This window comes from Austrofundulus limnaeus, unplaced genomic scaffold (assembly GCF_001266775.1).
Source record: "Austrofundulus limnaeus strain Quisiro unplaced genomic scaffold, Austrofundulus_limnaeus-1.0 Scaffold177, whole genome shotgun sequence".
NCBI lineage: Eukaryota > Metazoa > Chordata > Actinopteri > Cyprinodontiformes > Rivulidae > Austrofundulus > Austrofundulus limnaeus.
In genome coordinates, this window is record NW_013952579.1 from 633,844 (window position 1) to 655,119 (window position 21,276).

The window sequence follows — 21,276 nt, forward strand, 5'->3', positions numbered from 1 at the left end:
AAGAAGAAGAAGAAGAAGAAGAAGAAGAAGAAGAAGAAGAAGAAGAAGAAGAAGAAGAAGAAGAAGAAGAAGAAGAAGAAGATAATGATGATGATGATGATGATGATGATTATGATGGCGTTACATTAGTGTAGAATCAGGTTCTGTCCTGTGATGTTAGATAAATTGTCTTTTCTTGTGTTTCTGGTCCTGCAGGTCATCCTCTGAGCTCTGCCTGAGGATGAGGATGAGGAAGCATCGGTTCTTGCCGCTCTGCGTCCTCCTGGGGGTCCTGTTGGCAGGACTCGTCCCCACACTGGACGCTCAGGAAAGTAAGTAGAAGCATCTCCTCATTTTTTTTCTCTCACAGTTTTGTTTAAATCCACTCAGAAATGTTGGGGCGCCGTTTAAAGAAGGTAAAAAATAAGAAATAATGAGAATTTTGTGGTGGAAATCAGCTCATAATCATAAAATCAGGTTAAACCTCTTCAGAACAAAGATCCAGAAACTTCAGACCTGGAGTTTGTTTCAAATAAAACAAAGAAAAGCTGAAAACTGTCCATTTGTGCTCAATGAAACATCACAAGAAAACGATGACATCATTTTCAGATGATCTGTTTAAAACGGTTTCCCGACCTTTCTTGGAAATTAGGTTGAATACTTTGTAGATTTACTTTAATCAAACATAAATGTGTGAGCTGCGTTCTGTCCCCTCATGGTGTAAACATCGTAATCTGGATTAAATGTCAGGATAAGTCAAATGGTTCTGAGTACAGGTCAGAACCATCAGATTAAAGTCTGATGTTTCCATCATCCGTCAGGAACCTGAAGCTCTGTGATTGGTTGGTTTGAACCATTCTACTTCCTGCTTCGAAAACAAACTTCAATGATTTAAAAAATACATTTGCTGATTTTCTCTGATTCACACAGGCTCCGATATATTCACAAAGGACATTATTAGACAGAGAATCTGTTGGCATTGTTAGACAGAGAATCTGTTGGACAGGGACCTTGTTGGACAGGGGCATTGATTTGCAGAGATTCTGTTGGACAGGGACATTGACAGTGAATCTGTTGGACAGGGACGTTGTTAGACAGAGAATCTGTTGGACAGGGACATTGTTAGACAGAGAATCTGTTGGACAGGGACATTGACAGTGAATCTGTTGGACAGGGACGTTGTTAGACAGAGAATCTGTTGGACAGGGACCTTGTTGGACAGAGAATCTGTTGGACAGGGACCTTGTTGGACAGGGGCATTATTTTGCAGAGATTCTGTTGGACAGGGACATTGACAGTGAATCTGTTGGACAGGGACGTTGTTAGACAGATAATCTGTTGGACAGGGACCTTGTTGGACAGAGAATCTGTTGGACAGGGACCTTGTTGGACAGGGGCATTATTTTGCAGAGATTCTGTTGGACAGGGACATTGTTAGAAAATCTGTTGGACAGGGACATTGTTAACCAGAGAATCTGTTGGACAGGGACATTGTTGGACAGGGACATTGTAGACAGAGGATCTGTTGGACAAGGACATTGTTAGAAAATCTGTTGGACAGGGACATTGTTAGACAGAGCATCTGTTGGACAGGGACCTTGTTGGACAGGGGCATTATTTTGCAGAGATTCTGTTGGACTGGGACATTGTTAACCAGAGAATCTGTTGGACAGGGACATCGTTGGACAGGGACATTGTAGACAGAGGATCTGTTGGACAGGGACATTGTTAGAAAATCTGTTGGACAGGGACATTGTTAACCAATGAATCTGTTGGACAGGGACATTGTTAGACCGAGATTCTGTTGGACAGGGCCATTGTTAGACCGAGATTCTGTTGGACAGGGCCATTGTTAGACCGAGATTCGGTTGGACAGGGACTTGTTTGACAGAGAATCTGTAGGACAGGGTCATTGTTTGACAGTGAATCTGTTGGACAGGGACATTGTTAGACAGACAATCCTTTGGACAGGGACATTGTTGGACAGGGGCATTACTGGGCAGAGGTTCTGTTGGACAGGGACATTGTTGACAGTGAATCTGTTGGACAAGGACATTATTTGACAGTGAATCTGTTGGACAGTGACATTGTTTGACAAAAATCTGTTGGACAGGGTCATTGTAGACAGAGAATCTGTTGGACAGGGACATTGTAGACAGAGAATCTGTTGGACAGGGACATTGTTGGACAGTGAATCTGTTGGACAGGGACATTGTTGGACAGTGAATCTGTTGGACAGGGACATTGTTGGACAGGGACATTGTAGACAGAGGTTCTGTTGGACAGGGACATTGTTGACAGAGGTTCTGTTGGACAGGGACATTGTAGACAGAGAATCTGTTGGACAGGGACATTGTTGGACAGGAACATTGTTGGACAGGGACATTTTTGGACAGGCACATTGTTGGACAGGGACATTGTTAAACAGTTGGATGTATAACTTGTTGTGGGTTAATAAAAAACAGAACATATTCATAAAATCATTAAAGCTGAAACAGAATGGTTCATATAAATCAAAAACTATTTAATAAAATTATTGTTGCTCATGACGGGTGTCTGGAAGTGTCTGACCACAGCCGAACCATCAGAAATTTAAACTTTGTGACTTGATGCACCAAACATTTTTTCTCTGGTCTTCACTTCTCTCCTCTGAAGACTGTGCCCATGGTTTGGGAGCTGATTTATACTTTCTAGTGGATTCGTCCTGGAGTATGGGACAGGAGAACTTTGAGCATGTCAGAGAGTTTCTCTACACCCTGATCCAGTCCCTGCACCACGTCGGAGGAGGAAAGTTTAAATTTGCTCTGGTGCAGTACAATAACAGGCCCAGAACTGAGTTCCTCCTCAACAGCTACCTGACAACACGCGACATCTTGGGACACGTCAAGGCCATGTCTTACCGTGGCGGGGGCACCCGGACTGGCCTGGGCCTGGACTTCCTGATTCGTTCCCACCTGACGGCCTCTTCGGGCAGCCGTGCAACTGACGGGGTGGCCCAGGTGGTGGTGGTGCTGACAGATGGGCGCTCACAGGACGACGTGTCCGAGCCYGCTCAGGTGCTGCAGACGGCAGGCGTGGAGATGTTTGCAGTGGGAGTCCAGGACGCCGTGGACTCAGAGCTCAGAGAGATGGCCAGCCGGCCTCACGAGGCTCACGTGTTCAATGTAGACTCTTTCCTGAAATTGCGGGACATAATCCAAGACTTAGTTGTGAACATTTGTGGCGCGGCGATCTGGTCAGGGGGTGACTCTGTGGCCAATGAGGCCCCGGTGGCAGGAGGAGGGACAGGTAACTCTAATACTAACCTGTCTACATGTGCAGGAAAAATATGCTCCATACCAGACCACAGACTTTAATATTAACACCAACAAGTTTTAATTTAACACTATAACTTCTCACTTTTCACCTGAAAAATTAACATCACAATTTTTTTCTTGTTACATTTAATAAATTCTAATGCTCAGTGGTGAGCACAGCTAACAAAAAATTAGCTTTGCTAACTCATAGTCTGCTAACTAAAAATATAGCTTTGCTAACACTAAACATGTAAGACTGACAGCTAACCGCTAACCGCTAAGACGACTGTCACTCAGTCTGCATCACACATCTTTGGCTGTGTCCAAAACGGGAGACCTACCCGATCGAGGTGGGCCAGGTCCTTGGTAGACCACAAAGACGGGGAAAACGTGGTTGTGAATTTGGAGGATCTAGCCTCCCGTCCTTACCCTGGAGTACATTCTGTAGAAAAATATCAATATATTAGCATTATTAATATCACGAAAAAACAAAATTAACTTAAATGTAATATTTAAAGAACTAATAGACCCGCCATAGGTGCATGTTTATTTCACGTTTTTTTTTTCTGACAAAAATATTATTTAAAAACATATTTATACAAATGATAAAAGTACTAACAACATACAACAATTTTGGGATATGGTGGGCCGGGAAGGATCCATCGGACCAGTCCTTCAATTCAGGACAAAGGAAGGACACATTTGTCGGCTGCATCGGGGGAGTCTTCAGCTTTGGACAGCCTCCGTCGCGGCGCTGTATCGAAAGCAGCCGACAAATTCGGCCTTCAGAGGACCAGTCCCCCTGTTTTGGACACAGCCTTTGTCTCCTTCGAGCTGAAGACTCTTAGGACTGACACAAACCTGTTGATGTTAGCTTGTTAGCTGTTAGCAGAGTTAAAGTTGGCAAAATCTAATTTAGAGGAAGCTAAGTGGTCTGTTAACATTTTTCAAAGTTTGTGAAAAAGCTAATCAGATAATAAAAATATAGCTTTGCTAGGGCTAAAATAAAAAATTTAGCAAAAGCTAATACTAAGGTAAAAATTAGTGYGCGCTAACATTAATAGCTAATCACTAAGTACCAAGACGACCGTCAGTCAGTCACACTGAAGACTGGTGGATCTGACAATAACCTGTTGATGCTAGCTTGTTATTTTTAGCTGATTAGCAGAACCATGCCCACCACCTCTAATGCTTATAAAATCAAAAGAACAGTTAATTGTGTCATAGTTTTGTTTTTAATCTGTGTTACTCTGAGTTAGAGGTACTGATGATTCAGCGGCAGGTGCCCTGAAAGCAGGAAGACTGAGTTTTCTTATGGCAAACATTAAAAGTTAGGGAGTCAGAAAACAGAATCTAAAACTCTTTAAGGACTCAAATGTGTTCATGTCCTCTTTGTTTTGTTGAGGCCTTTTTGTCCCCAAACTAAGTGGATCTCAAACGTTTGAGCACTAGGCGTCCTCAAGCTCGAGGTTCTTTTTTGTTCTGAAAATCTGTTTACAACCTTTGCTAATCTGCGAGTCGGATTTTTAAAAATGTTCTCTTGCAAATCTTTGGACGAGGACCTGAATTTACTCGATCAATGAGCTTTTTAACAGAATCTAACCATTCACCCTTGGCTTCCTGCACATGTATGTTTCTCTTTTATCAGTCACAATGTCTGAAACACATGTTCAGTATTCTGTATTTAAAACAGTGATGAATCTGCCCGGAGTCATTCGTTACTTGCAGAAGTACCCCGAGAACATTAACAACTCTGATGGCCAGAATGAATTGGAAAAGATCAAATCTAATCTGGCAACATGGTAATCAAAGATGCAGGTGATTCCATATGTATTTGGAATAAAATGCATTACAGATTCAATCCTGTTTGGTTTCTGGGTACTATAAAGAAGCAGGTTTCACAGATGACCCACAGAGTCATGACTGGTCACTTCACCTGAGGTCTATAACAAGAGTCTGCATGAAAAGGCTGAACTCAACTGAGCAGAACCACAACCATTTCTTAAATTATTTTTGTTTTGTGTTTACAAAATTGCAAACATTTACAAAAATACCATAAAAACAGTGGTGGACGCAACTAACTTCGCTAGACACCAATCCGCTAACTAAAACAATTAGCTTAGCGACTGCTAACCCATTAAAACAGATGAGAAGAGTGGTGGAAGCAAATGCTAACTGCTAACTCAAGGTCTGTTGTTTTAACAGTGACGTGTGGTATCCACAGAAACATCAAAATCTTGACTGAAAGCTCATAAAGTTGAACATTTGAATCAGGAAAATGCTAAAAATGCTAAACACACACACAAGGCGCATGACACAGGCTTTAAGCAAATAACTATTTTTGTTACTAGGCTTAAAGTTAGCAAAACTCAATTTAACAGAAGCAAAATGGTCTTCTAAGATTTTCAAATTAGCAAAAACACCAATCCGAAAAGTTAGCTGAACTGTGTCAATTGGAAAAAGTTTTGTATAAATTTTTAGTAACTCAAATTACAGTATAGGGAAGAAGAAAGTCTCCCCCTAAATAAATAAGTAAGTAAAGTAATTAAAATTTTATTTATATAGCGCCTTTCACAGAAATAAATTCACAAGGTGCTGTACAAACAGTTAACACCCATTCAAGAAGACACACATTGACAAACATGGGGGAACAGGTGCACAGGTCATGCAGCAACAGAGACAGTTGTGCTACCTTGAACAAAAAAAAAAAACAAAACTGAAAACCACACAAGGGAAGATGAGGAAAAAACAAAAAATAAATCTGGTCTTTACCAGGTTCTAAAAATTATTCAAATCTAACCTTCAAAACCACAATAAGTAAAAACAAAATCAAGATCCAGTTTTCAATGATAACTCCCTCTTTTCTCAACATTTCCAACATACATGCAAACATGTTTGTTTGTTTTATCATACAGGACCAGTTATCATGTTTCTAAAATCCATTTTTAATTTTATAAACGTCAGCCTTACAAGAGACCTCCTTGGTTCAGCCTACATGCAGTATGATGTGTTTTGTTTGCAATGTTATTGTTGATTTGTTCACACTGAATGTTCTTCACGTGATTTGCTAACTCAAGTTCTTTGATTGAAATCTTTGTCACTGTCTCACCAGAATATTTGCTTTCACTTTTTCCATTTTGTTCTGTTTCTCTCTCTCTCTCTCTCTCTCTTCCTAAAGCACAAGATTCAGCTGACCTAATATTCTTAATTGATGGATCAGAGAACGTTGGAGCAGCCAACTTCCCCTATGTGCGTGATTTGGTTTTGAGAATCATTGAGTCCCTTTCAGTGGGCAGGGATGAAATTAGAGTGGCCCTAGTCCAGTACAACAGCTACCCAGACATAAAATTCAATCTAAATAGATTTTACGACAAATCACAAGTCCTGGGAGCGGTGAAAAGCCTGACCTACTCAGGGGGTGATGAGTCGAACCTGGGGGCTGCCATGGAAGAAGTGGCCGAGAGCCTTTTGAGCGAAGCGGCTGGGAGCAGGGAAAAGGAGGGCYCACCTCAGGTTTTGGTGATTATCAGTGCTGGACCCTCCAGTGACGATACTGGTGTTGGTGACCGGGCCCTGAAGAGGGCTGGTGTTACCACATTGGGAGTGTCAATTGGTGATGACGCCACTGCAGACCTGGAAGAGGTTGCCGTAAATAAAGATTTTGTCCAGAAAGCCTCTGGTTTCAGCACACTTTCATCCACTGCTGGTGCTCTTGTTGGCTACATTAACGGCTTGGCCCAGGGAACCATTATAATTCAGAATGAGTACCCTGAAGGTATGTATCTTTTTTCAAGTGTTGGTGGGGTTTTGATGAGGGGGAAGTTAAATTCAAAACTGAAAACCTTAAAGGTTAACAATATGAAAATGTGCAAAGTTGTACATTATGTTGGTGCAGATACAGTACATACAGCAGGTAAAATAAGCATTGAACACGTCACCATTTTTCTCAGTAAATATATTACTAGAGGTGCTAATGACGTGAAATTTTCACCAGATGTCGGTAACAACCCAAGTGATCCATACATACAAAGAAATCAAACCATAAATGTCCAGAAATTAAGTTATTTGTTATAACGTGGAATGGCACAGGGAAAAAGTATTGAACACACTTACTGAAATGTATCTAATACTTTGTACAAAAGCCTTTGTTGTCAATGACAGCTTCAAGACGCCTCCTGTATGGAGAAACTAGTGGCATGCATTGCTCAGGTGTGATTTTGGCCCATTCTTCCACACAAACAGTCTTCAAATCTTGAAGGTTTCGTGGACCTCTTCTATGAACTCTGATCTTTAGTTCTTTCCATAGATTTTCTGTTGGATTCAGGTCAGGTGATTGGCTGGGCCATTCCAGCAGCTTTAGTTTCTTTCTCTGAAACCAACTGAGAGTTTCCTTGGCTTTGTGTTTGGGCTCATTGTCTTGCTGAAATGTCCAGCCACGTTTCATCTTCATCATCCTGGTAGGTGGAAGCAGATTTTTATCAAGAATGTCTCTGTACATTTTTCCACTCATCCTTCCTTCAATTATTTGAAGTTTGCCAGTACCATATGCTGAAAAACAGCCCCACACCATGATGTTCCCACCTCCAAACTTCACTGTTGGTATGGTGTTTTGGGCTGATGTGKAGTGCCATTTGACCTCCAAACATGATGTGTATTCTGGCATCCAAACAGTTCAATGTTGGTCTCATCTGACCAGACTATATTCTCCCAGTATTACACAGGCTTGTCTAAATGTTGTGCAGCAAACTTTAAAGGAGCTTCAACATGCTGTTTCTTCAGCAGTGGAGTCTTGCGTGGTGAGCGTGCATACAGGCCATGGTGGTTCAGTGCATTACTTATTGTTTTCTTTGAAACAATCGTACCTGCTAATTCCAGGTCTTTCTGAAGCTCTCCACAAGTGGTCCTTGGCTCTTGGACAACTCTTCTGATAATTCTTTTCACTCCTCTGTCAGAAATCTTGTGAGGAGCACCTGGTCGTGGTCGGTTTATGGTGAAATAATGTTCTTTCCACTCCTGAATTATGGCCCCAACAGTGRTCACTGGAACCTTCAGAAGTTTAGACATTCTTCTGTAACCGATGCCATCATTATGCTTTGCAACAATAAGGTTGTGAAGGTCTTGAGAGAGCTCTTTACTTTGACCCATCATCAGATGGTTCTTGTGTTATACCTGGCCATCATTTGGGACTGAACCAGCTGATATTAACTTGCACTGACAAGGGGCAGGCTTGCTTTCTAATTACTGAGAGAGTTCAGCTGGTGTCTTGGCTTTCCATGCCTTTTTACACCTCCCTTTCTTCATGTGTTCAATACTTTTTCCCTGTGCCATTCCACATTATTACAAATAACTTCATTTCTGGACATTTATGATTTGATTTCTTTGTATGTATGGATCACTTGGGTTGTTACCAACATCTGGTGAAAATTTCATGTCATTAGCACCTCTAATAACATATTTACTGAGAAAAATGGTGATGTGTTCAATACTTATTTTACCCGCTGTACCTTGTTTTTACTGAGTTTACCAGGTACCTTCTGGTAACAGTTTGTAGTATAACATAACTCGTTTCCTTGAACTTACAAGCTATTTGCCTGGTACTTACCTGGTACATACAGGTAAGTACTTACCTGGTATCTACAGGGATCAGATCATAGTATGAGGCGACTTGTTATCCTGTACTTAGGTATGTAGCTGGTACTTAATAAATACTTACAAAACAGGCATGTACCTGGTATTTACTGGGTTTATACCAGGTATTTACATGGTTGTATTATGACTCTGTACTGACAGGCTATATACCTGGTACTTACTGAGTATGTATCTGGTTTTTTCCTGGTACTTACTTATAATGTACTAAGTATATACCAAATAGTGTGTACTTGGCACCAAGTATATACTGAGTATAAGCTGTACTTATCTGGTATGTTCTAGCCATTATGTATTACCTTTCACATCTTTTTAGGTAACTCATTCAAAATTAGTTTATTTTCAAATATAAGTTCATACTTTTACCAAATTGTACTTTTGTAGCTTTGGTCATTTTGTACCCAGGCCATCTGCCACAAGTCTCTTTGTACTCACCTTGGCAATCATCCAAACATTGATGGTTGATTGTACTAGAGTACCATAACTCTGAAATCCTCTATTTCATACAAGCAGCATGTTTTAATACACAACAAAAAGGACAACCAATGGGTACAATTAGGCAAAGGCATGAAATTTACAGCACCAACATTTAACCCTAGAAATATTTAATAATTACGGATGAAAATATTAGTAATATTTAGTGCAAATACAAAAAAAAATCAATTTGGGGGCTTTGAACTTATAAAAGTATGGTTAGTTAAACATGTATGTTAATCTATATTTTTTTCTCCTTTTTCCAGTGGTGGCAGTAGCACCACGAGACATCATTTTCCTGATCGACAGTACCATGGGCCCGGCAATTCTTGGCCAGTTGCGTGACTACATCAAACAGTTTGTCAACTCCAGGCCAGTTGGTCCAAATGCCATCCAAGTGGGTGTTGCTCAGTTTAGCACCGCCCAGAGAGTGGTGATGGACCTCAACAGCTATGATACCAGGGAGGCCATAGTCAGCGCACTGGACAGTATCAGACCAAGACCAGGACAGACCGTCAACATTGGAGCAGCCTTGAACTTTGTGCGTGAAAACATGTTAAAGCCTGAGAGTGGCAGCCGCATCAGGTCAGGCATACCGCAGATCGTGATGCTGTGGACAAGTAAAAAGTCCAGTGACAGTGTGGACGTACCTGCTCAGGCCCTGKTGCGAACAGGTGTGCTGACTCTGGCGGCAGGCTTTAAAACTGCTAACTTCGAAGAGCTGAACAAAATTGCCATTTCTGATCAAGCTGTGTTCCATGCAAAGGAGTTCCGACAAGTGATGCGAAAATCGAGGGAAATCACAGATGCACTCTCGACTCTAGCTGGGACGTTTATTGTCGAGGAGCCGACTGAGCCAGGTAATTTTTGTTTTTACAAAGATCACTTAGATTTTACTGCCATCTTGAATCACCAAAAGTTAATCAGATTGCTTTCAGTGAGTTTCGTTAAAATCCATTGAGTGGTTGATATTTTGTCGCTAACAGATAAAGAAACACTCAGAGGTTACATGATTTCCCACCTTTCATGACAGCAGGGAATAATTAAWAGGTCATTTGTCTTCTGAATCAAAACAAAACAAGAAATATGTCAGGAAAAAAAGCTAACTAGTATTTGGTTTAAGTTATAAACCACAAGTGTCTAAGAATAGACCCTTGCAGAACACCACAATTTATCTTTTATGAATCATGATTATTATAAATATACACTGTAGCTTATCTTTTTTTATTTTCATGTGATTGCATTATAAACCCTATAAAACTCAACTGATAAATCAATAATCCAGGTAGAAAAAATTCTGCCAAGGTTGTGTCAGGTCCCCTGGCCGAGTTCTTAGTTGAAATGTTACGACTTGTATGCAAAAGATGTCTTCAGTTGTTACGCCTCCTTTTTAACATAAACAACCAGTTTTGAGTGTCACCAGCAAACTGGTTGATCCACTCTGCGAAGATATTGCTTATAAGACCGAGTTTACCTACAGCTCCTCAGACTGAAGAGTTCTTTGGGATAAAAGATGAAATGTGTCAACAAAGAAGAACTTGTCAAGAGGACCTGACTCGACCTTGTTAGACTGTAAAGCTATTTTGTCATTTCATGATTAGCACACTGTGATGTACAAGAAAACTAAATGAAATCTCTCAAAATGGAAAAAAACAAACCCTTTTTAGGTCAAAAGTATTTCATTAAAAATAACTTCATATGGGCCAGCTTTTCTGACTTTTTCTTAAAACACACARGCAGTTGAATACATTATGTATTTGATTGCTCAAATTATCTTTAAAAATTATTGTTTTAGAAATTTTTGAAAACTGGGTAGATGAAATCATTTAAATTTTCACTTTTAACKAAAAGGTGAATAAATTCCACAGGAAGTAATTTTTTGTTGTTTGTTTCTTTAGTGGTGGAGATAACCACGGTGCAGACCCAAAGAGTGGTCAGAGACATTGTGTTTCTTGTGGATGGRTCAAACTACATCGGAAGCACTAACCTTCCCTTCGTGAGAGACTTCATGATCAACGTTGTCAACCGTTTGGAAGTGAGACCTGACCGGGTCCAAATTGGTCTGATTCAGTTCGCAGAACGACCCAAAGTGGAGTTTTACCTGAACAGCCACAGAAACAGGGAAGATGTCGTTAACAAAATCTCTCAGCTCAGGCTGATCGGAGGCTCGGTGGTAAATATAGGAGCCGCCATGACTTACGCTCTGGAAAACATGTTCCAGTCAGCAGCTGGGTCGCGTGGTCGGACCGTCGCCCAGCAAGTGTTGGTCTTGATCACAGGAGGCCCATCCCAAGATGATGCCAAAACTGTYGCAGATAGATTGGCGCTGAAAGACATTTTGACATTCACTGTTAGTTCAGGACAAGCAGACMCCGAAGAACTGCGCACAATTGCCTTCGTTCCAGAAATGGCTTATCATCGATCGAGATTCTCAGAATTACGGACTCTGGATGAAGAAATTCTGCCAAGTCTGATAACCGTGGTTGGTGACACAGATGTGACAACAGCTGAGGAAACAGGTGAGTTGCATTTTTTTCTTCTATGCATTAGACAACTCACTATAAGTAACTAAATATATTTACCTCAAGTATCAGCACTAAGCACCTTTGTGGTTGCAGTGGACAGATTGGTATTTGAGATCAGGCAGGTACCCACCATGAACCAAGATGTTTGCAGGTGATATCTCTAGGAAGAGTAGGAAACAGGTGGAAGAGAGCCTCTTCATTACTTCTGAAGATAGAAGGAATTAAAAAAACAAGACAAAATTCATGAGTGTGAACATGAGGACTGGAGCAGGAGTAAAGGAACTGAAGGTGGATGAGTTGCAGAGAGAGCTGCAAGAGGAAAAAGGATTTACAAAACACAACCTCTGGTTCAAAGCTGTTGGGTTAAAGGTTTGGATCAAAACGTTTGACCCTGTGGTTGGGTCAGAGTTGAGTTGCGTCATTTTTTACAGTCCAACATTTTAGGTCAGAAGTTGACCAAAATCAGATTCAAGTGGACACCTGCTTTTTAACCAAAGCTTTTAATAATTCAACAAATTATTGTATTTTACCATAGTTTTTGGGTATAAAACTGAACCTTAACCAGCACAGTGTCTTAGTGGTCAGCACTGGAAGGTCCTGGGTTCGGACCTGGAATCGTTCTGTGTGGAGTTTGCATGTTCTCCTTGTGCTTGCATGGGTTTTCTCCAGGTACTCCGGTTTCCCCCACAGACCAAAAACATGTACAATAGGTTGCTTTCAGGCCCAGGCCTCCATTGCAAAAGATGTCTGTGATCTCAATAAGGTTAAATAACAGTAAAAAAATAGCGRGAGTCAAAATGATAACATAACTCTGATGTTCAGTTTTCCATTAAGAACAGCTAAAATATACAGGTTTAAGACCATAAATAATGACAGCTCAGGTTTGAGACAACATTAGAGGTGAGAATCTAAGATGGTTAGGACGTGCAGACAAGCGAAACAGGACATGTTGGACAATATGGCGCTGCCAGGAAGGAACAAGAAAGGATGTGGTGAAGAAAGGTGCTTGGAGAGAGGAAGATGAAACATAAACAGGCTAATTTCACTTGTCTTATTTTTCTACAGTCGGTACCGGAGCTGAAAGAGACGTTGCGTTCCTGATTGACGGCACCGACAGCGTCCGAGACGACTTCCCCTACATACGGGATTTCATCATCAAAATAATCCAACCCCTCGACATCGGGTCAGACAGGGTGCGCATCTCAGTGGTCCAGCACAGCGAGAGGCCATTCCCGATTTTCAACCTTAATGCATACTCAACCAAAGACGAGGTGATCAGAGCTGTGCAAGGCATGCCACTGGCCGGGGGACGCAGTTTGAACACAGGAGTCGCTCTGAGATACATGAAGGACGTGGCCATGTCTGAAGCCTCCGGAGGCAGATCTGCTCTAAACATCCCCCAGTATCTGATTGTTTTGGCCGCAGACAGATCTGCAGATAATGTCAAAGAACCAGCCGGTGAGCTGAAGACAGAAGGAGTTGTACCGTTTGGTGTTGGAGTCATGAACGCAGATCGGAGGCAGATGGAAGAAATTGCACACAACCCCTCTTTTGCATTCAAAGTGAATGAATTCAGTGAACTCGAAACCATACCACAAAAGATCAATAACTATGTGAGCCTACCAAAGGAAGAGCTCACTGTCCTTCTACACGAAGGTAGGACAGAAAACTTTTATTTATCTTTGGCTAAACTTGCTGTATTTGTGTTTTATCTCCAACATTTTGATGCATGATTATAATAACAGAACCTTATCTGTGTCGTAGTGCAAAATTTTGCTGTAAAAAGAGATATTGTGTTCCTGCTGGATGGCTCTGATAATACAAAAAATGGATTCGCAGACATAAAACACTTTGTTAAAAGCACAGTGGAGAGCCTTTTTGTGGATGAGAGCCTTGACAGAGTGTCCGTGGTTCAGTTTGCTGATAACACAAAGGTTAACTTTTATCTAAATTCCCATAAAACAAAGAACGACATCTTGAATGCTGTTGGAAATTTAACACACAAAGGTGGGAAAAGGCTTAATATTGGTGCAGCCCTTCAGTTTGTGAGGCACACAGTCTTCACTTCCTCTACCGGCAGTCGAAGACTAGAGGGAGTGCCTCAGATTTTAATTCTTCTCAGTAGCAAACCATCAACAGACATCGTGACAGGGCCGGCATTGGCTCTTAAAGAACATGAAATTGTTTCTTTTGGTGTGGGAGTGAGAGATGCAAATCATGCAGAGCTGGAAATGATTACAATCGAACCTGATTTCACTTATAAGGTTGCTGACTTTTCCCAGTTGCCCTCAGTTCAGCTGCAGCTTTTGGCTAAACTGAACTTACGCAAAGACAATCAGGAAACCATGAACGGAATCTCTGATCTCATAGGTAAGAACCTCACATTCACAACACATGCTACTAAAACTATTTGTTTACTGTTTTCATCTTTCTTTTAACATAGGGAACAGGTTTACCTGCTTACAAAGAATGGAACAATCTATTTTTGTAGAAAATGACATTTGTGGACATATTTGATGAAAAAGCCTTTTGTGGTAAAATGTTTCTTGTAGTTTGTTGCCATGTTTGCACACATCTCAGGAATGGTTTTGGACCACTCTTTACTAAAACTTGTTAAATCCTCTGGATTTCTTGGTTGTGGTTTAGCAGTCTTAAGCTTTGGGTCTTTCATAAATCATCTACAGGACTGAGGTTCTGGAGACTAGCTCAGCCACTCCAGAGCCTTAATCTACTTCTTCTTTAGCCTCGCTTGTTGCCTTGGTGGGACGTTTTGGGTCACTGTTATGAGTCCACTGTCTCATCCCAGAGTTTACTCTAAATGTCCCAGTTTATTGGTCCTTTCATGCAGTGAAGGTTTTCTGTATCAATAGCATAAAAACAGCCTTAAACCAGATATCTGGTGAACTGTCTTTGTTGAACTTTTGTCCACTCTGCCTGGGTTAGCAGAATTAAAAACTCAGCCTTCATGTTCTGAGGGTAAGAAGTGTCACAGATTCAGAGCTGAGAAATAAAATGGCTTCTTGCAAAATTTGAAATGTGATGAAACTGCATTATCTTCTCAAAACATCACTTTCATGCTCTTTATGGTCTTAGTCCTGATGTTCTTGCTCAGATCCTTTTGCAACTTGTTTGTGTTTTAGCTCTTCTTTCAGTGATCAATTAATTTTTTACTGAAAATTGTGTTTTTGTTGCAATCCTTCAAAAACCATCTTTACTATATAAAATGTATTCATTACATGATAATACATCTAATTCTTTATCTTGCATTTTCCTCTAGTTGAATTAGAATCTCCTCAGAGAGATGTTGTGTTTCTGTTGGATGGATCAGATGCCACATTGAGTGATTTCCCAGCAATGAAAGGTTTTGTCCAACAAGTGGTAGAAACACTCAGTGTTGGTGAAAACAAAGATCACGTTTCTGTGGTTCAGTACAGTCAAAATCAACAGACACATTTTAATTTGAACACCTACACAAACAAGCAAGATGTTCTTAATGCCGTTCGGCTGCTGAACCATGAAGGGGGAAAATCCCGCACCACAGGTGCAGCACTTGACTATGTGAGGAGGAACGTTTTCGCTGCTTCATCAGGAAGTCGGCGTGAAGAAGGCATTCCTCAGATACTGATTGTGTTGACTGGGGGAAGATCTCAGGACGATGTCATGCAAGCGGCTGCTGCTCTGAAAAACGAAAAGATTGTTCCGTTCTGTGTCGGCACAAGAAACGCTGACATTATAGAGCTCCAGACGATCGCACACAATCCCTCCTATGCCTTCTCAATACTTAGATTTGATAATATTGGGAGCATCTTTCAACAGCTCGTATCAGCTGTTAAAAGGGTACCAAGGCAGCAGCTGAAAGAGAAACCACAGAGTGTTCCTGGTAAGGCTGCTTACATACATGTTTGTTTATGATACAGCTCTGGGTCACTTTGTCCTTTTACGAACTGTACTTTGCTTTATTTATCACATATCCAGACYTTTAAACAAAAGCCATCTGAAACAGGTACGCACCTTTGCAGAAGTCTGAGAAGTTTCTTATTTCGCTGCAAGAGGAGAGGGCTGAAGACAAACAAAATAATACAAATTAATACACTCAAATTACAGTTAAATGGCTGGATCGGAGGATAAGGGACTAGCCGGGTTTTGTTATTTTGCCCCTTAAATCTAATAATCAATCAACAAGCGCTAAAAAAATTATACACATCCAACATTGCAGACAAGTGTGGGCCAGATCTGGGAATGATGGCACTGTTTATATGATGCCATGACACAACTGGCCCAATTCTGGTTTGGTTTATATGGTGCTGGCCCATGCATGGATTAAACCACATTTGGGCCACCACAGGGCTGAGCATTAAGAGTGTTAGTGCATTGTGTGGGCTATAAATGGGCCAGACACATTTTGCTATGTGGGATAATTACTACAGGCACCATGAAGGCCTGGGAGATATATGGCGTTAGTGTAGGGTTTTTCCAGATACTTCAGTTTCCTCCCACAGTCAGCAAACCTGCATGTTTTGGCTGCCTTCAAGCTGCCATTGAAAATGAGATCTCAATGGGATTAAGCTGATTAAATATATGTTAAATGAAATAAAAATAAACCATAGCTACATCCAACTATGACACATGTATTGCAGGGATATGTGGGTATAGTAAAAGCGTGGGTACCAAGCAATAATTAAGTGTATTAATTTTGTATCAAATTGGTACAAACCATCAAGCACTGTGCACAAAATGATAATCACATCACTCTAAAGTGACAAATGTTGAGTACAGAGGGTAAATTGACCAGAATACCTGGTAACTAACAGCTGTGTCTCTAACTAAGCTTTGCCACGTCTATTTTTTTTTTTGCATCTGTTAAGGTTCTGCAGAACAAACACAATTTGTGCAAAGAGATTTTGTCTTTTTATTGGACTCTTCTGATGAAATGCAACTTGAGTTCAGTGCTGTGCTTGGCTTTGTTGAACGAATTGTGGAAAAGCTGGATGTGGATGAGAACAAAGATCAAGTTGCTGTGGTACAGTACGGTAAAGAACCTTCGGTTGACTTTTTTCTGAACACGCACCAAACCAAGCAGAGCGTTGCAGAAAACGTGAGAAACCTGAGAGCAAAAGGAGGCAGTCCTCTCAACACTGGCGCAGCACTGAGCTACGTTAAAGACAACATTTTCACAGTTTCTTCAGGAAGTAGGCGCCAACAAGGCGTTCCTCAGGTACTACTGCTTGTAATTGGAGGACGGTCCAGTGATGATATCAGAAACGCTGTGGAAGGCTTGAAAGCAATGGGTGTGAGGGTTTTTGTGGTGGGGATGAAGAACGCGGACATCCTTGAGATTCAGATGATTTCACAGGAAGCCAGTGGTGCTTTTCTCACAGCAGATTCCAGCAACCTGTCAGACATTGAGCAACAGATCCTCTCAGCCACTGAAAGAATCGAGAACATTGCGACCATATCTACATCATTTGGTAAGATTTTACTGGCTGGACCCTTGTTTGGTTAACAAGTTTTAACATTTAACATTTTTTATATCGAGCTCACCTTTCTTACATTTAAAACAGAAAAGATATTTAAAATAATAAACAAATCTCTGAATCAAATAGTTTTTGAAAATAGGAAAATAAGCCGCATCCCCAAATGCACAAAACTGGCGTTACAGGAGTTGGTAGGGGRGTGGTATACGTATTTTCACAATTTCTGCTGATTTATTTGTAACATCTACCTTTCAGATCTATGTTAAATGTTTTAGATATATTTGAACTAAATGATAGAGCAGGTTGCAAAGTGAAGGTTGCCGGAATATTCCTAGCTGGGGTCTTTATTCGTAAAGTGTTCTCCCTTTTTGTTAATGGATTTCTCAAAACAGATATTTAAAAAAAGGTCACTCTAAATTGGTGCAAATGCAAATGATAGTGTATCTCATTCATCCTGTCCCATCCCCCACTATACTGACATTTAGTTGGCATTTATGTATACATAAATTTCTATTCTGAATGTGAGAAAAGGGAACTAAWTTTAAAATGTGACCTAAAACTGTTAACCAAACTTTTTCTTTTGTGTTGCCCTATACAACAGTTGTTGAATTCCCTGTTTTTACAGATCCCAATGGAAGAGACGTTGTATTTTTACTTGATGGCTCTGACGATTCTCAGCGACGATTCCCTGATATTTTAGACTTTGTTCAGAGTGTAGTCAGAGGCCTGAACATTGAAAAGAATGGGGACAGAGTGGCTGTGGTTCAGTACAGCAACACAGCAGAAATGAACTTAAACTTGAACCATTACGCATCCGAGAGCGATGTTCTCGATGCAGTTGGGGGTCTGACTCACAAAGGAGGCAATCCTAAAAACATCGGAGCTGCTCTCCAGTTTGTGAGAGATCATGRCTTTGCTCCTGAATCTGGAAGCAGACTCCGACAAGGAGTTCCACAAATACTAATACTGCTGAGTGGTGGCCGATCTGGGGATGATATCAGAACCCCGGTGAAGATGCTGAGGGAAATGGGGGTCATTTCAGTCATCATTGGAACAACAGATGCTGATACTCTCGAGCTTCAGACGATATCTCGTGAACCCAAATATGCACTCTCAGTTTCTGACTATGAAGAACTTCCTGCTGTTAAACAGGATGTAATGGCTCTGTTGGGAGAGGCTTCCCACCATGTTGTGCACACTGGTCCAAATGTAGGTTCTGGTAAGAGGCACTGTTTTAATCTTTTCACTAACAATTACTGTTGATGACCTGTCAATCAGAGGACATTCTGCTGCTCATAATTGATCCTGTTTGTGTTTATTGCAGATTCAAAGGGAAGTGATGTAGTTTTTCTGATAGATGGCTCATATGACTCGAGGAATGGCTTTGAAGAGATACGAGCCTTTATTGAGCGAATTGTTGAAACTTTAAATGTGAGCAGTGTTGGAGACCAAATAGCTGTTGTTCAGTACAGCCGTGTGCCGACCGTTAATTTCTACTTGAACTCCTATTCATCCAAAAGTGATGTGCTCAGCTCTATTAGAACCATGAGGCATAAGATGGGACAACCTCAGAACACTGGAAAAGCACTGGAGTTTGTCCGAGACAACGTCTTTGCTCCATCAGTTGGAGGCAGACGAGCAGATTCTGTCCCTCAGTATCTGTTTGTGTTTAGTGGTGGGCGGTCCGGGGATGATGTCAGAGCATCTGCACAGTCACTCAAAGAGAACAACATCAAGACTTTCAGCTTTGGGACAAAGAATTCAGATACTTTGGAAATGCAAACCATCTCTCACACTCCAGCACATTATTTTTATGTCCCAAGCTTTGATAATCTGCAAAGCATTTATTCCGCTGTGACAGCTAGATTAGGTGACACACATGAAATGACAGAAATCACAACTACTGGTAAGAAATTTAATAAAAACAGATCCTAAAAGYATATTTTGGTTATTTTGTAGTGTGGGAAAACTATTTATTTTAAATGTTTTCCATAGCAAGAAGTCTTTGTGTTTGAAAGCTGTATAGTCAGATTGTATTTCTTACAGAAAACATTTTGTGAAAATGTGTTGTATCTATTTCAGACACTTCTATGGCAGTAGAAGCAGAATTTGGGGAGGTTGTTGACATAGTTTTCCTCCTTGATGGCTCTGATTCCATGAGAGAAAATGGAGGGCTAGTTTTGAAATTTGTCAAAGAGTTTGTGAAACAAACAGAAATTGGACCGAATAAAGCACAAGTTGCTTTAATCCAGTACAGCACAGAGCCCATCATTGATTTTGTCCTGAACACTTACTCGTTGAAGGAAGACATATTAAATCAGTTGAAAAATGTAAAACTGATAGGAGGCACTACAGCGAACATGGGCAGAGCAATTGATTTTGTGAAAAACACAGTCTTCACTGCTTCATCTGGAAGTCGGGCCCTGCAGGGGGTCCCTCAGGTACTGATTCTTGCAAGTGGGCAAAGATCAGAAGACAATGCTCTAGGTGCAGTAGAAAGGCTGAAAAATGCTGGAGTTGCTCTGTTTGGAGTTGGAATGACAACTGCAGACAGGGATGAGATGGAGCAGTTAGTTCCAGGAGTATGGCATTCCATTAACCAGCCTTTGGACTTTCCTCTTGTAAGAAAAGAGATGTACAAAGAGATTGTATCTCTAAAAYACCTTATCCGCCCTGGTGTTGGTGAGTCTAAAGATTTAAGTAGGTAAATATGGACACAATGCATGTATTGTAGTTATGTTAACATATTGTATAATTATACACTTCTCTGTAGGMTCACAATCTGATATAAAGAGAGAAATTGTTTTTCTTGTTGATGGTTCTGACGATGTAAAGAGTAAGTTCGGTGCCATACGTGAATTTGTTGCAAATCTGGTCCAGAGTTTTGACTTGGAAGAAGGAAATGATAAAGTTGCAGTTGTACAATTTAGCAACAATCCCAAACTAAGTTTTGGACTCGATGACTACAAGTCCAAAGAAGATGCTCTTCATCAAATAGCCAGGCTGAAACCAAAAGGTGGAGGACCTCAATATATCGGATCAGCTCTACAGTTTGTGAAAAATAATGTATTTATTTCAAAACCTGATAAAACTATTGAGCAGATCCTGGTAATTTTGGCTGGTGGAAGGTCGAGAGATTCTCCACGAGGCCCGACAAGTGCACTCAAAACAACAGGGATCAAAATATTTGCTATTGGATCAAGACTGTCAAATGCAGCTGAGCTGCAGGCAATCTCTTCAAATTTAAATTCTGCTTATTCAGTCCCTGACTTTATAAATCTTCCTCGCATTCAGCAAAGTTTGATGAGACAGCTTGAAGAAATACGTAGTCAAAAAAGAGGAGGTAAGAAGGTTTATTTTTTAAGTTTAGCTTTGAAATCTAAAAGAAGGAACCTGCCCTCTGGTTCATCCCTGACCTATGGGGCTGATTGTAGCAAAGGTTTTGACGTCTTYTTTTCCTTTCTATTTTCAGCTGACACAGCCAAAAGGGATATTGTATTTCTCCTTGATGGCTCTGATATGACAAGGAATGGCTTTCCTGCCATGCGTGATTTTGTTGAAAGAGTGGTGGACAAACTCAATGTGGGAGATAACAAGGACCGAGTCTCTGTGGTCCAGTTCAGCAGAGATGCTGAAGTCCATTTCAATCTGAATACATTTAGAACAAGAGAGGACATTGTGGGTGCAGTCAGAGGGCTTAGACACAGAGGTGGAAGAGTCCTCAACACAGGGGCAGCTCTCCAGTACGTCAGGGACAATGTCTTTACAAACTCCTCGGGGAGTAGGCGCCTGCAAGGTGTTCCACAGATGTTGATCCTGGTCCAAGGGGGAAGGTCTTCTGACAGTGTTGATGTCCCAGCCTCTGCTCTCAAACAGCAGGGC

At 41.0% G+C, this 21,276-nt stretch overlaps 3 protein-coding genes across 6 annotated transcripts in view; 2 read left to right on the forward strand and 1 right to left on the reverse strand.

Annotated features, from left to right (window-relative positions):
* mlphb (melanophilin b) overlaps positions 1 to 2,966 on the reverse strand; it is a gene marked incomplete in the record, with an annotated part of 52,330 nt that extends 49,364 nt beyond the window's left edge. Inside the window, 1 exon segment of the mRNA XM_014017822.1 lies at positions 2,880 to 2,966.
* Positions 1 to 21,276, forward strand: part of col6a3 (collagen, type VI, alpha 3) — a 58,002-nt gene that overhangs the window by 10,156 nt on the left and 26,570 nt on the right. For 2 of the 4 annotated variants that reach the window (XM_014017816.1, XM_014017817.1), the window contains exons 2-7: positions 196 to 311; positions 2,635 to 3,267; positions 6,454 to 7,050; positions 9,662 to 10,255; positions 11,294 to 11,914; positions 12,986 to 13,576. In XM_014017816.1, coding sequence (XP_013873270.1) covers positions 221 to 311; positions 2,635 to 3,267; positions 6,454 to 7,050; positions 9,662 to 10,255; positions 11,294 to 11,914; positions 12,986 to 13,576 — 3,127 coding nt within the window. In that variant the 5' untranslated portion in view covers positions 196 to 220. The remainder of the gene's footprint in view (positions 1 to 195; positions 312 to 2,634; positions 3,268 to 6,453; positions 7,051 to 9,661; positions 10,256 to 11,293; positions 11,915 to 12,985; positions 13,577 to 21,276) is intronic. The other 2 variants (XM_014017818.1, XM_014017819.1) reach the window with 2 other exon arrangements.
* LOC106524138 (collagen alpha-3(VI) chain) lies at positions 16,686 to 19,296 on the forward strand. Its single transcript, XM_014017823.1, has 2 exons — positions 16,686 to 17,388; positions 18,020 to 19,296. Exons 1-2 carry the CDS (start codon positions 16,851 to 16,853, stop codon positions 18,655 to 18,657), a joined length of 1,176 nt encoding a protein of 391 aa, XP_013873277.1. The 5' UTR covers positions 16,686 to 16,850; the 3' UTR covers positions 18,658 to 19,296.